The sequence below is a fragment of the Plectropomus leopardus genome, chromosome 18 (genome assembly GCF_008729295.1).
Source record: "Plectropomus leopardus isolate mb chromosome 18, YSFRI_Pleo_2.0, whole genome shotgun sequence".
Lineage (NCBI taxonomy): Eukaryota > Metazoa > Chordata > Actinopteri > Perciformes > Serranidae > Plectropomus > Plectropomus leopardus.
This window is the reverse complement of record NC_056480.1, coordinates 4,562,796-4,578,072: the sequence shown is the minus strand read 5'-3', so window position 1 is coordinate 4,578,072 and position 15,277 is coordinate 4,562,796. Positions and strand designations below refer to the sequence as shown.

General features: G+C 36.8%; 1 protein-coding gene across 1 annotated transcript; it reads right to left on the bottom strand.

The window, feature by feature from the left end:
• Window positions 1-2,725: 2,725 nt before the first annotated feature.
• flot1a (flotillin 1a) lies at window positions 2,726-13,654 on the bottom strand. Its single transcript, XM_042507094.1, has 13 exons — window positions 13,529-13,654; window positions 12,985-13,048; window positions 12,308-12,383; window positions 11,330-11,420; window positions 9,609-9,752; window positions 9,345-9,464; window positions 8,796-8,891; window positions 8,414-8,566; window positions 8,142-8,323; window positions 7,555-7,600; window positions 7,226-7,363; window positions 6,049-6,213; window positions 2,726-5,290 (listed from the first exon to the last, which is right to left on the bottom strand). The coding sequence occupies exons 2-13, from the start codon at window positions 13,025-13,027 to the stop codon at window positions 5,270-5,272; spliced, it is 1,275 nt and encodes a 424-aa protein (XP_042363028.1). The 5' UTR covers window positions 13,028-13,048; window positions 13,529-13,654; the 3' UTR covers window positions 2,726-5,269.
• Window positions 13,655-15,277: the final 1,623 nt, after the last annotated feature.

The following is a 15,277-nucleotide window of genomic DNA, read 5'->3' as shown; positions in this document are numbered from 1 at the left end:
TTTGGTGATATTTGGTGGTAAATTTAAATATAAAATACAGTAATGTAATAGTTTACCCTTCCCCTAAGCCAAAATATGAGAATAATTTCCTTTCCAGCGCTTTAAAAAAATATTTGACAACCCTCCCTCTATTTGCACCACCCTTCATAAGTAATGAACAGTCCCTTTTCTAACAAATGGTCAGTAAAGCTGAAAAATGTCCATATGTAGCCTATGCCACAAAAAAAGATACAAATCATAAAAATGAATGTTAAATCCTACATAAACCTATAAAAGAACATATTCAGCTGCAGCCCTTTTACAACCACCAACATTTTGATTAGTTACTGTAATTTGATGACATGTTTTATTCTGTCACTGCAGCTGATTAAATACATGTAACTATCCAACACAGATCTGAGTGTGAAACAGACACCTAAAAATCAACATCAGTATTCTATGACAGATCGATACAAGGAAAACCTTAGAAATGTTGAGAAATTACAGTTTATTAGGACTCCACATGCATGTGGGAGCTGCTTCTAAATAAGTTTCCCATGTTTTTCTTTTTGATTGTCTTTCTAAAAACACTGCAGTTACTATTTAAAAGCAACATAAATTGCCAATCAATAAAAAAGTGGAACAAATAAACAGAAAAAACCCCAAAAACAAACAACAAAAGCATGAACAAATCACATTAATACATGTGTAGACTATACTAATAAACTGTAGAATACAGTTATTCTGTTTTTAGAAACAGTAAAGGACATAAGTCGTTTCCCTTTTGCAGTTTAATGTCAACTTTATTGTGTACAGATTTGCAGAATACCATTTTCCTAAAAACACAAATTTCCAGCAGTGCAAAGACAGCGATTAGAAAGCAACAAAGTGGTATCTTCCTTGGCAGAACTTCACCAGTGAGTCAAAATTACACAGAAAACTCTAATACACTGAATATAGCTTCAATACATTTATCATGAAGCACTGCTGTTAGTGAGAATTAGTAGAGTTGTTAATGGCGACTTGTGAAGCAAACAGTGCTACACTGATACTGTAAATATCAAATATACTGTTTATACTATATAAATACGTCCATATCCATATGTGGTGCCACTCTGAGTAGCAATAAATTAAAGAAATTAAAGAGAAACCAAGATGATATTTTCTTTTTTTATGGCTAACTTTGAGTCTCCTCCTACTTTGGTAGGTTTGCAGTAAAGTATTTTACAGCCTCCTGACTGAAAACAAACACGTGTAATATTAAAGTTCAGTTTAAGAGTGAGAGGTGTTGATGCATGCATATTAACAGTAGTATTCACTTTCAAATAAATAACATGAAAGCCATTTCAATACATTTGGCTGCAGTGACAAACAGTGAGGTGTTGAAGTTGAGTACCATGTAGGAGAAAGAAAAAACTATTAATTACAGTGAAACAAAACTAGACATGCAATTGATTGAGTCTTGTACTCAGTGTAAAATGATTAAAGGGCACAGTTCACCCCAAAATCCAAAATACATATATTTTCTCTTAACTTGCTGTGCCATTTTTACAGTTTAGATTAATTTTGTGTGAATTGCTAAAAACAAAACAAAACAAAAATGCTTTTTTTTTTAAAGAACATTTTTGAAAAAGATTTAAGGCCGATATCTCCAACTCCATCTAGATATAAAGATAGCACTACGGGTAAGAGGAAATATATTTATTTTTGATTTTGGGGTGAAATGTCCCTTCTAGTTCCTTTTGATGTCTTAAAACACATACTGAAAAAAATTAAAAAACTAAAAAACAGGGTAACACATGTTAACCCAGCCCCAGAGGTTACAGGCAGAGGGTGACAACTGGACAGAGTGATGATATCATGTTTGAGCACTTCAGGAGACAACACTTCTTAGCCAGCTCCAAAATCCTCACTAACATATCACTCTGGTGACAGATGCTTTGACTCATGTAAGAGTTAATTAACTTCATTATAAATAAATAAGTTAACAAACAAGTACAGTAGCTACACAACACAGCAAGGATGACTGCAGTAAAACAAACAAAATAAATTAACCAATTTCACATTTTCTATATTTCTCACCACCAATCTGTCAAAGCTTAAACAACCTTTCCCTGACGAACAAACTGACCTTTTAGCATCTGGTATATTTCTGTTTACATTAGGCTTTCACAAAAAACAACAATACTACACACTCAGTTCAGCATTTCAGTAGTTTTCTCAAAGTGACACTGTGGTATTCCCACTGCTACAATAAAGGCCAAAGCGTTACTTTACAACACATTTCTCTTGAGTTTTACAAGATACACCTTTATAAGAGCTGCTACATGACTCGTCATATTAACACCAACGACGCCACTTTACTTAAGGTATACATCAGTGCAGTGTATTTATTACAGGGCTGCAGGGGGGCAACGTCTCAAGAGAATCTGAACCACAAGATCCAGATTCAAGTGCCTGTTTTGGCTGCGATTTGTTTTGTTTTAGTGTCCTTAACCTTTTGAGACCTTAATAAAATGACTTGATTTCTTTCAAAAACATGAAGAATGCAATGAGCAATAAAGGAAGAAATGACAAAAAAAGCAAGAAATTCATAACAAAAAAAAGAAACAAAGAAACAGAAAATTACCTGAAAATTTGTTTAAAGAAAATAAATAAAACAAAGAAGGCAAACAAATTAATTAATTAATTAATAATACTTCTTTAACATAATCTAATCTATGCAATTATAAAAATATTTCTTCCCTAACATTTTTCTTCAACATTTTTCCAGTGAATTCTTTCCCTAGCGTTAATTTTTTTCCTAAATCTACTTATTTCTTGCAATTTATGGAACATTTGGCCATTGACTTTTCTTTTTTTCCCCAAATGTTTTTGGTAGCAATCACACTAATTACTCATGGCTCAAAAGGTTTAAACACTTGTGACAGGCGTCTGAAAGATGCACAAAAAACGTGATGTCGCCTTAGGTTTCAAAGGGTTAAGAAAAGACAGAATCTCTGATTGTTGGCCCCTCTGCTGAGGACTGACAAAGAGAAGGGACCTTAACGACCGTGATAATTACAGCACCAGATCATGACGATTGTAAATTCCTGTTTTGCTAAACCAACTTTCAGCATCACATAAATCATATCATGAATGATAAATCAAGAGCTTTTACATTCTCTTTTAACGTATAATCTTATATTAAAATCACATGTTCTGTATGCCGTTGTCTCGACAGACGTACAGTGAGGTTAACAGTAAATTGAGCTGGATTTCCTGAATTGCTAACATTTTAAGCATCCCGTAAGGATGCTGTGAGGTTTTAAGTTACCATTGCATTGCTCTGATGATAGATATAAAAATATCAATTAGTTAACAGACATGTATAATGAAGAAGTGCTTGGAATAGAACCTGAGGGGAAGATAGAGCTAAAGATGCGTTAGGATTAGTGAACATGCACAACATTTGCTATTTTTGCATAAAGCTAAGGGAGAAAAGTGCAGTAAGGGGCTCCTGCACAGGTTTTTAGTGGCTGATACGATATAATGCTGGTATGCCTTAAGCAAAGGGCCCTCTAATAAGTCTCTTCCTGAAAATCTCAAAATGTTAACGCTGATTCTGCAGGACAGGACTATGTAACGTTAATGTGGATGGAGACTGGCATGCAAAGTTACAGACGGTATCACAGTTTTGATGAGGTGCTGGTTTGCAACCATCCATGACAACTTTAAACAGGGTTCCCACAAGAAAAATTTCCCATGACTTTTCAAGGATCCATAATAACGTTTCCATGACCATTAACAAAAAATAACACAAACAGATCTTTATAGAACCCTTTACAACAAATGTTTCCATCACAATAAGAGTTAACTCCACAACAGGAGAGACTTGTTCTCTGCGATTAGGTGGAAAAACACATGCACGTATCCTTATCTGCATCTGCAGGAGGCCAAAAGGAGTTTCAAAGTAATCTGCAAAAATCCAATATTCTGCATCTCTACTCCGTACCTTCAAATAACCAACCAACTTTCAGAACAGGAAACAAATTGTGCACGAGCGCTCTGAGTGACATTTTAACGCCCAGGACTGCCCGTGTCGATTGCTCGATTTAAAAAATGCGGTAAAATTTCAAAGCATTGTTGGGCATAGAATGGAAAGTCATGATCCTGCATGTTAAATCAAACTGTCACAGCAGTATTTTTGTTGCCAAACTTCTTTGGCATTTTTCAAACATATCAGATTCAAACTCTTTTCAAACAGAATTCAAGCTAGAGGACATACATGGAGAGAGAGACAGAATAACGAGGAGAAAACGACGGTGACGGTAAACAAAAAGTCACGTAATGCAAATTAGAGCTACGTTATGTCGACGACTATAGAAAAAGAAATTGCAAAACTTACAAAAATTCCACGACTTTCCCCAAAGCTTTCAATGATTTCACTCATTCCATGACTTTTCTGCTCCTGAAAAATGAGATTTTGGAATTCCATGACTTTTCCAGGTTAGTGGAAACCGTGTTTAAAGACTTTTAAAAGATTGATGACATGATTACTCTTCGTTGATGTGTTCTGTGTGAATCACATGATGAGAAATGAGTGATGCTGAAAACACAGCCTGTGGTGTTGGTCTGGTATTGGATAACGATGTGTTAGTATCATTAGTAAATGAAGGTTCTGAATGTGTGATTTATGTTCTTGTTAAGATGCACTTAAGGTTTGGCAGCAAGGCAGTAGACAGGCAGTTATGGAGGAGACATTTCAGGTAAACAGACACAGACATTCTCATTAATGACACAAACAGTGCAGAGAGAAGAAGGTTGGAATGGACATAAGACAGTTAAGACAGTGGACATTTAAAATGTCTGGGACATACAGAGGCTACAGTTACATTTTAAAATCTGAACAAGCCAATGTAAATTTAGTCACAGGACAAAATTTTTTAAAAGAAAATATGTTGGAATCGTTGTTATTTGAATGATTTGAGTTTATGAATGTAAAGCAGCACCAGTGGACTACATAAAAACAAAAAAAAAAATTAAAAAACAAAACAAAACACTGCAACTGTAGCCAGAGGAGCACAGCACTTTATCCCAGATACAGCTGGGAATCAGTGACCAAATCACACACATCACAGCACGATGTCGACAGAGCGACATGAGGGGAAACGGCTATACAGATGATGTAAGACAGAAATTAGAGTAGAGGCGAGAGGCTGTTAGGGTTAGCAGACTCATGCAAAGAGTCCAGGCAGCCGAAAGGACGGACGGAGCGGATCTGCCTGGTCACCAGACGGGTCGACTCTCTTCATTCTGTATTAGAGGTCATCTGCAGGATGGAGGGAAAGAGACCGAGGTCTTAAAGTTCAGTTTATATATATCTCTATATGATAAAAAGTGATAAACACTCAAAGCATGACAGCTCGACTCTGCAGAGCTAATGAGAAAATGTAGTTTCTGGATCCGTCTCACTGCTCTGATAAACTTCAACAGTAAGCAGATAAAATAAAAAAAATCTGATAAGATGACCATATCAGAATCAGAAATACTTTACTGATCCCGGGGGGGGGGATTATGGTTTGTTACAGTCACTCTGATGCCAGCTCAGAGAAATATAGAAACTAGAAATTAGAACAAGCACAAGTAAAAAAAAAGAAAAAAAGAAAAAAAAATAGAAACAGTAACAGTAAACAAGTGGCACTAGTATGCAAGTATTTAAAATATTTAAATATAACGTATGTATTATATGCATATTATATGTAAGTGTGGAAAAATATAAATGTAAAGAAATACCAGAACAGACAATTAGCAATAACGTGTGAATATTTAAATCATAATATGGATAATGTGCTGAGTGTGTAAAGTACAAAACTGTGCCTTCTGCTACAATACAATTTATAAAACTAGCATGCAAGTTCAAAATATAAAAATAGAAATATGTGTGCAACGTGGTAAAAATCTATGTCTTCTGCAGAGTCATTTGACCTGATCATACGCGTTCGTTTTGCATTAAAAAGCCAGATGTTAGCGGGTGTTGTTGTGGTTTTTTTGTGCAGTGGGAATGAGGCTTTATGTGTGACGTGTTACCTGGGAGATGCTGACTCCGGTCAGTTTCTCCACGGCCTCAGGGAGGCGGAGCATGATGTCCAGCACCTCTCCTGACAGTTTGGCTGCTCCCACCTCTCCGCCTCCACTGGACACCATCGTCACCTTGTTGGCTCCGCACAGAGGCTTGCTGATCTCTTCTGCCATCTAGAGGAAGACAGATATATGTTAAAATCTCTACAGAGTCCTTCATGTGCATGAATGTGACTCACAGAAACCCAGAGAGAACATTGTGTAAGCTAGGCAATGAAACTACATGAGTTTTAACCCTTTAAAACCTGGACTGACATCTTGTGCAACATTCAGATGCCTTTCACAAGCAGTAAAACCTGAGCAAATTGGTTTGATTTCTTTGGAAAACATTGAAAAAAAGGCAATGTGAATCTTGACAAGAAATAAACCCCTAAAAATAGCAAGACATTATTAAGAGTTAAAAAAAAAAGATCTAGAACAGAGAAAAAACAGACAAAAACTGCATATATTGTATATTTACATATTTGAAAATATATTACAGAAATATTTAGATAATTTTTTTTTAGCACTTTTAAGGTCATTTCCTTGTTTATTTTTATTTTTTTAAATTTACTTTTTTTTGGCTAATTTTCAAGAATTCTGTCTTGTAAATATTACAAATTTCTTGCTAATTTTGGGTCATTTTTTGCAACGTTGTTGACTGTCATCTTCTTATGTTCTTGAAAGAAATCAGGCCAACTTTCTTAGGTTTCAAAGCGTTAGCAATGGTAATTGGCACAATATTTTAATTATTTTCCTACATAGTTTTAGTTTTAGTTTTAGGTGTTTTTAATATATTTTAATGATATTTTCTGATATTGACACTTTCTTCTGAAATCATAAAATATGAAATTCCTTCAGCTATATGTAAATCTGATAAAGTCACAAATTTCATTTAAAAAAAAGGGAAAAAAAATAATACGTTTTAATGCCATAATACGTTTTTGTTTGTGTATAACAATAACACTGTTTTGTAAAAGGTGCACTAAATAGAGAAAGTGATATGCTATAATTGGGACACTATGTGGAACTGAGAGATGGATTTGTTACCACAACAAACTACCCACATACAGCAGTGATGCATGTAATAACAGCAGGCTGCGTGTATAAATAGCTGCTGTGGATTGTACTGTCCGTTGTCTCTCACCAGCGGCAGTTTCTCCAGCAGCATGTCCACCATGGCTCCGTCCTTGTACTGCTGGAAGGCCTCTGCCTTCTTCACCATCTGCTCTGCCTCAGCTCGACCCTTGGCCTCCACTGCAAACGCCTCAGCCTCACCTTTAATCTGAAGGAGACAAGAGGACTTTGTTTACCAGACAACACAGTCCCACAACTCCCACCAAAGACACTCTGTGAAATGCACGAAAGCTTGTGGGCATAAAACCAACATTTCACAACATTCTCATTATGATTTCTATTTTAAAAAAAAACCTAAATACAGCTGAGTTGAAGCAGCTGTTGTAAATTGTGACTCACCCTGATGGACTCAGCTTCGGCCTCTGCCTCCATGATCAACTTCAGACTGGACAGAGAAAGAAAAGTAGAGTCAGACTGGGACGCAGAGACGTCAGCCAGTAGTGAACACTTCATCATGAACACGACTACAACATGAGGCACGGCTTGTGTCTGATCTTTAGTCTCATTTTATCATCAAAAGAAGGAAAGTATTATGTTCATGATCTCCCAGTATAGTCATTATAGTTGGGTTTACATACAAATGTAGCACAAATTCTAAATAAAAAAAAAAGAAAGAAAAAAAATTATAAAATCATACAAAGAAAATGTGAATTTATGCCCCCTTTTTTCCATCTAGTACTGTTGTGCAAATTTTGTTCAAGATAAGCAGTGGGTGGCGCCAATTCCCCAAACCTTGTGCTTTACTCAACAGTAGTTTGTTGAATGATTTCACACTCTGTCACTATGACACATTGTCTGTAAAAACAGACTTTAAAATCTGGTAATAAAACTGAAGCACTGCTATACTACTCACAACACAACACAACACAACGCAACACAACGCAACACAACGCAACACAACACTGAGTTTTGGAAAAACACCTCACCGCTGAGCCTCGGCCAGTTTCTCCAGGCGATACCTCTCAGCCTCGGCAGGTTTCTTCACCTTGGCCTCCAGCTCCTTCTCCCTGCGGGTGATCTCCTGCTCCTGCAGCGTGATTTGCTGCGTCCGCTCGACCACCTGGACCTGCATCCTCTCCTCCTCGATGCGCTGCTTCGTCTTCGCCACCTGGAAGATACAGTGCACACATACTGCCATTTAATATCATATAAAACGTTGCTGATTGTGATCACACTGTTCTTATTCGCTGTGTCGTACCTGCAGCTGGTAGGCCATCTCTGACTCGGCCTTCTTCGTGTTGACCTCGATGTCATAGGCCGCCTTTTTCAGCTCGTAGTCCCTCTGGGCCTTTGCCATGTCGATCTCATTCTTATACTGAGCGGAGACTTTCTCCTGCATTGCATGGGCCTCCTGCAGGGAGAAAACAAGGAAAACAGGGATCAATGGAAATAATTCTCGAGAACAGGATTAACAGGATGAAGTGCTTACTGGTGACTGAGCAAAACAAACCCAGGAAAAGGAATATGTGACTTACTGTTAAAATCAGACTTCTATTATTTCCTAATGTCTAAGCTGAAATTTAACACTTTTATAGGAAAAACATCATCCTGGAGGATGGGAATGATGTGATTTATCTCACCCTGATCACAGCATCTCTCTTGTTCTTGGCTTCTCCAATGCGAGCGTCTTTCTGAACTTGGGCAGTTCGAGCTTTCCCCAGTGAATGAAGATAATCCTGAAGACCAGAAAGAGATGTTAACCCTTAGAAATCGAAGCAGATTGGCTTGATTTCTTTCAAAAACATGGGAGGAAGGCAAAAAGCAAATTAAAAAATGGCCTAAAAAATGAGAAAGACATTAGTCAAAAGTCAAAAGGAAATTACCTGAGAATCAGCAAAGAGAGAAAAAAAAGTAAATGACCTGACAAAAAACCCCCGCTAAAAATCAAAGTCAAATTAAATTACATACGTATTCTTTCTGTAACATACTTTCAGATATAAAATTGTGAATATAGTTTTCACAACATGTTTTTCCTTTATTGAAATGAAAATTTCAGTTAATTTTCTTGTCACCTTTTACTAATTTCTTGCAATTTTGGGACATTTCTTGCCAAGTTGTTTAAAGTTAAACATTTCCACTTTTGAAAATAACTTGTTAAAAAAAATACGTGTTTGTCAATACGTGGTTACCTGGTCGTCGTGAACATCTTTGAGCGTGTAGCTGACCACGCTGATGCCCATGTTGACCAGGTCAGAGGAAGCCACCTTAAAAACTTGCTCTGAGAACTTCTTCCGGTCCTTGTAGATCTCCTGTAAGAGGAAGAAAGTTGCCGTCTCTCAAAGTCACGATAATATCAAAATAATGCAAGTCAGATAAGTTGAATATGTTCAGTTATAACCATCTAATAACAATCAAAATTAACCTCTTTCCACAAACGGCCGTCAGCCGCTTACCTCAACAGTCAGGTGGGCGATGATGGCCCGCTGGTGTCCCTCCAGCGTCTCCAAGGCGATCTGAGCGATCTCAGCCTCCGACTTCCCCATGAACATTTGGCAGGCTGCGGCCAGCATCTGTTTGTTCTGACCCTGGATCTTCATCTGTAGGAAACAGCAACACTTTTCATGTTGAGTCCGGCTCATCAACAGCAGCCGGTGCTGCATTTTAAACAAATACACGACACTCTGTGTGTCTGAAACTACATTTGAATGGAAACTGGTACAATCCTCATCCTTGATTCACTAAAACAAACACACACACAAATAGAGTGGTGAAGGAATGACAGATTTTTGTAGGCCAACCAGGAGGTAAGCAAAGTGCTGGTTCCCTCGTCAAAAACCTTATGGGATCTTCAGTTATTGCCAAAAATAAACTCTCTGACGAATACAGGTTTATGAGACTTACATGTTTTGTTCAGCATGATAATCTTCACAGATGAACACCACTTTTGTGTGTTTTGAAGTGCAAATGAAATTGCCAGAAGCAAAAAGCTATTGTTAGGCTAAACACGACTACACCCATAAGGTTTTTGATGAGGGAACCAGTTTGATGTTTACCAGCTGTTGAAATCGTCATTTCAGTTTGATACACAGTGATATTCAGTCAGCTACATAAAAATCATTCTTGTACAGTAACTATTCAGTGTCAGTGAAGAAATGGGCCAAAACAGCAAAATATGGATGTGAGGGACATTTCCAGGGTCCGCTGCCACACTGACAAAACATTTGACCGCCGCTTTTTTACACTATGCCAGAGGAATATTTAATTTTGGGGGTGTTGACTTTTCCCATGAGAAAATGATTTAGTTTTGAAGCACAAGTTAACTGTTTTGGGTGAGATTTTACCTCTTGTACCCGAAGTTTTGAGAATGTTATTCAAGATAAGAAGCCTTTTATGAAGATATTGTGAGTGTATGTATGTATATCTATGTGTATGTATATGTTTGTGTAGGTTTTCATATATACATGCAGTATATAAGGTGTGTCAATCAACCCTCACAATCACCACGCACACACGCACGCACGCACGCAGCTCTTTTCACCTCCTGTCCTGCGCACTCATCAGATTGAATCCTTCTTTTGTCCCCTTTTAATTTGATTTATTTTGTTTGTTAAATTGTGTTTTCTCAATCTTTTATTATGTCCTCACTTTTATTGTATGCCTTTGTGTCACTTTAGATCATCTCTTTTGTCTGTTTATATATACGTGCACTTGCCTTCACTTTTTCTGTTCTCCAAGTATTTCACAATAAAGACAAAAAAAAAAGAAAAAAAGATGAGAAGCCTTTACTGTCATTGTATCAAAAATACAACTAAATTGTGAGTGCTACTCCCAGCAGCGATGTATACGTCTATAAAGATGAAAATGTAAAATGGTTTGCAGAGTCATTACGCGTGTTGGTGGAGAGCTTTGGGAAAGAAGTGATTTTATTGACCTGTATTGTCTTCTGGAGGGCAGAAGGTCAAACAGGTGGTGTCTGGGGTGAGAAGAAACGAGCCAACGCAATTGAGAAAAACTGTATTATGTAGTTTTGTCATGTCTAGATGGCAGCTGACAGATGTGTATCTCCTGATGACCCACACAAACTCTCTGCACAGATCTTTCTGCCTGAGGAGAGTCTCAGGTTGCTGTTCTGGTGGAGCAGCCTGCGGCTCCCTCCGCACTGATGCACACTGACCTGAGCGATCCCGGTGACAGAGATGGGCACCCCGTGGCGGGTGTACACCTTATCGCTCTTCACATTCAGAGTCAGAGTGTTCAAGGAAATCCTGGAGACCGGCAGGGCGAGACATAAAGGAAAATAAGATTACTGATGGATTATGCCCTGCTCTAATGGTATACAGTCCTTTCCGCATTGTACGTGTGTGCAATTGAGTCCAGGATTTAGAGGTAAAGCATTTCGGCCAACGACGGCTCTCAGACAAATCAAGCATTAAATCTGGTGCCATATGAGGAACTGAAATCAATGTAGGAGAGGCAGTATGAATGCTGGCAGATCAAAATGTGCCCTGGACGTATCCGCCTGCTGCTTAAATATGTTTGACTTGACGAGGAGATCAAACTGCTCTCGTGTGATGGTTGCTGATCACCAAGTAATCAATAGTTTATTTACAGCACAATCAACAGTATTAGACAAAATATAGATGTTAGTAATAATGTTCGTTTAGTGAGGAGGAGGATGACGGCCACTGATGTGAATCTTTATCCATCAGTCATCTATAATAGAAAATCTGTTCATCATATGATTTATTACCTTCTTATTAAAATATCCTTTAATGGAAAGTTACTATTCATCTGATGTGACAAAAACAGCAACGTGGACCTCAGACCTCGACCTAGCCGGCTAGACTTGATCAGATTCTGTATGACAAAAAGATGTATGTTTTGTGACCATTGTTGATGTATTGATGTATTTTAATTTTATTTTTTTGGCCATTTTATTTCATTTATTGACCAGCTATTTTTTAATCGTTTATTTTGTTGTCCTTGTAATTGTTTTGTCTAATTATACTCCTATTTTTTTCTGTATTACCTTTTAAATGTTTGTTAATTGTTAAATGTTGAAATTAATAGACACAGTTGGGGGGAAAAAGCTATAATGTCATGCACTTTAATACAGATCTGCAGACAAAAACAGACATTAGTATTTGCCAACCTCTGTAGCTTCTGGATGCACGGGATTACGAACACTCGGCCTCCAGGTATCATCAGTGGAGGAGAACGACAAAGCCCTGAGAGACATGAGAGACCAATTAGATTAGAGTGATATGATCAAAATTGTGCGTGCATATTTATTTATTTACCCAAAGCAAATTTCAGAACTATATATTGATCCAAAAATTGGTTTCAGTAGCATGGACAAATTCTTATTCATAGCCTCTGAATATAAAATAAAATGGGATTTTACAAAATGTTATCATCTTGATCACTGATTCCTGCATTGGGGGTCCCCAAATCTTAACCAGGGGTCAGAAGGCAATTTTATTGTATATTATACCAGTTTCTTGCAAATTGAATTTCTTTTTTAAGTTGTTCATTGCCTTCTGATGTAGTTTTTGAAAGAAACCATCTAAATTTGCTCAGATTTCAAAGAGTTTGAGAAAACGGTAGGAAACCACTTATCTAGATGTATTTTTCTATTATTTGGGACATTTTGTACACTTGAAAATGAGTAAAAACATTCATTCACACTCATTCACACAACAATCATCAGCTCTTGATTGTGGTATCATATTTTTTGTAGGTTTAAATAAAAAAAAAGTAAATAACATTTTAAAAAATAATATTAAAAAAAAAAAAAGATGTGGTCCCTTTTATAGGCCATCATGTTACCTGACACCACCATAGCCTCGTTGGGACCGCAGGTGTAGAACATGCTTGCTGATCCTCCTTTAGACTGAAAACCAAAGAAAGTACTAGAATAAGACATGCAGTCATTATTAAAGTCCCACCTTACATACAGAACCATTTGATAAAGGAATGCATGGACTTCTACTCTATATGCACTCATTTTACTATCTTAATTTTAAAAAATAGGGCCTAAAAAATGAGTACCAGTTGATGCTGTAACTCAGTGACTCCTTTAAATAAAATTACAGAGGGGGGGTTGTGATGGGGAGCCACCGTGCAGCAGACAAGCAGGCTAAAATCTAATTTACAGAAATGTCGCGCAGTAAAATCCGCAAAACAAGCTTCACAATTAACAGAAAACCCACACAAAAGAGCCACTCACGAAAGGAGAAACCCCCTTTTTAATCTTCTGTCATAATTAACTCATGCATTTTGCTAGCGGCTAGCTGTCTGCCCATTAACTCAATCGATTTGGCATCCACGTCTGCGTTTAACAGCGAGGCGTTAAAATTAGTGACACACTTACCGGTTAGTATAACAGCGAGGTGGTTTTTGTGGAGTAGCGGGGATTTAGAGGAGATAAGTAGCGGTCTGTGATGGTTGAAATTAATGTAATTTCGTCCCGGTGACGGTGTTTCTCGTCAGACACCAGCTGATGCAGCACAACAACACACACTCTGCAGCTCAGCGGCTTTTATAGAGCACGCCCATCACTCAGTCTGTGTGCGGCCGACATCTAGCGGCGCGGTGGGGAACTGCAACCGATAACTGCATCAGACATAAAGACACACACACACACACACACACACACACACACACACAGACAGACAGACAGATAGATAGATATCTTTGATTACTATTGTCAGTGCAGTTGTGTTTTTGTATTACCATTAACAATATTATCATTATATTTTTATTTGTTCACTTATTTATTTATTGATTACTATTATTACTATTAATTTTGTATCAGTGTTTGTTTCTGATTAAATGTAATGTTATTTTGTCTTGGACCCCAGGAAGACGAGCTTGTTGCCCAGGCGTCTGCTAATGGGAATCCTTATAATAAACAATAAACAATAAATAGATAGATAAATAGATAGAATGATAGATAGACAGAAAGAAAGAAAGAGATAAAGAAAGAAAGAAAGATTAAGTTTGCTACTCCCAACAAGTCTAAGACAAAAATCACTTTGAAACATACAGTTTCCAACTGTTATCAACATGTTCAACAATAAAATACAACACAGTAGTATCCATGTTGTTTCCACATTACAACTCAGTTTGCTGTATATATGGTTTATACTCAGAATCAGTATCGGGTGTTTTTATTTTTTAATTTATTTGCCTTTTTTTTTGTTGCAAGTTTTCATTTTTCACAAGGAATTTACATTTGTGTACTGCAGAAGTACTGCAAAAGTCAAGAACATAAATAAAGAATAGAAAAATGTTCTTTTGTTTTTGAAAGAAGCTACCATAAAAAAATCATGAAAAAAATATATGAATATATAAAATACTCAAACTGTAAAAAGGAGTAAAATGAAAAGATAACAACAGAAAATAATAAATAAATATGATAAAAATAATAAAATGATATAAAAAGTAGTAAAACTGGAAAACAGACCAAAATGTATAAATAAATAGTCAATAGACACATAGATATAGTTTAATGAAAAGGTATTTATGTTTTTATAGCATGTGTTATGGTAAAAGTTAAGGAAACTTTCCACATCCTGGAAAAAAAAGTCATATTCATATCCATATAAATGGAAAAAAATAGTATAGGATAAGATAATCCCTTATTAGTCCCACAGTGGATTTGCAGTGTTACAGAAGCTATGAGGTACAGGATAAAAGGAACAATATAATAGTAAAAAATAGTAAAAAAAAAAAAAAAAATACAAATATAATAAAAATACTAAATATTATAAAACAATTTGCCAAGTATAATTTAAAAAAACAGGTGCAAAAATAGTAACATAAAATGACAAGGTGCCAACTCAACAGTCTATATACACCAATTGCACATGGAGGATAATGATATGCCTATTCTTTTCTATTCTATTCTATTCTATTCTATTCTATTCTATTCTACTCTGCATTGTCTGATTTGGGTTAGTGGGGCTCAGGCTCCAACAAGGCAGTGATGACAAAACCAAACCCGGCACTCCTTCTCCTCTTCCGGTCCTTGCCACTGAGACAAGGAAACCCCTTTCTAAAAAAAAAAAAAAAAGTCTGCCCTTTTCAGCCAATCAGCGTCGAGGCTCCGTCAACAACA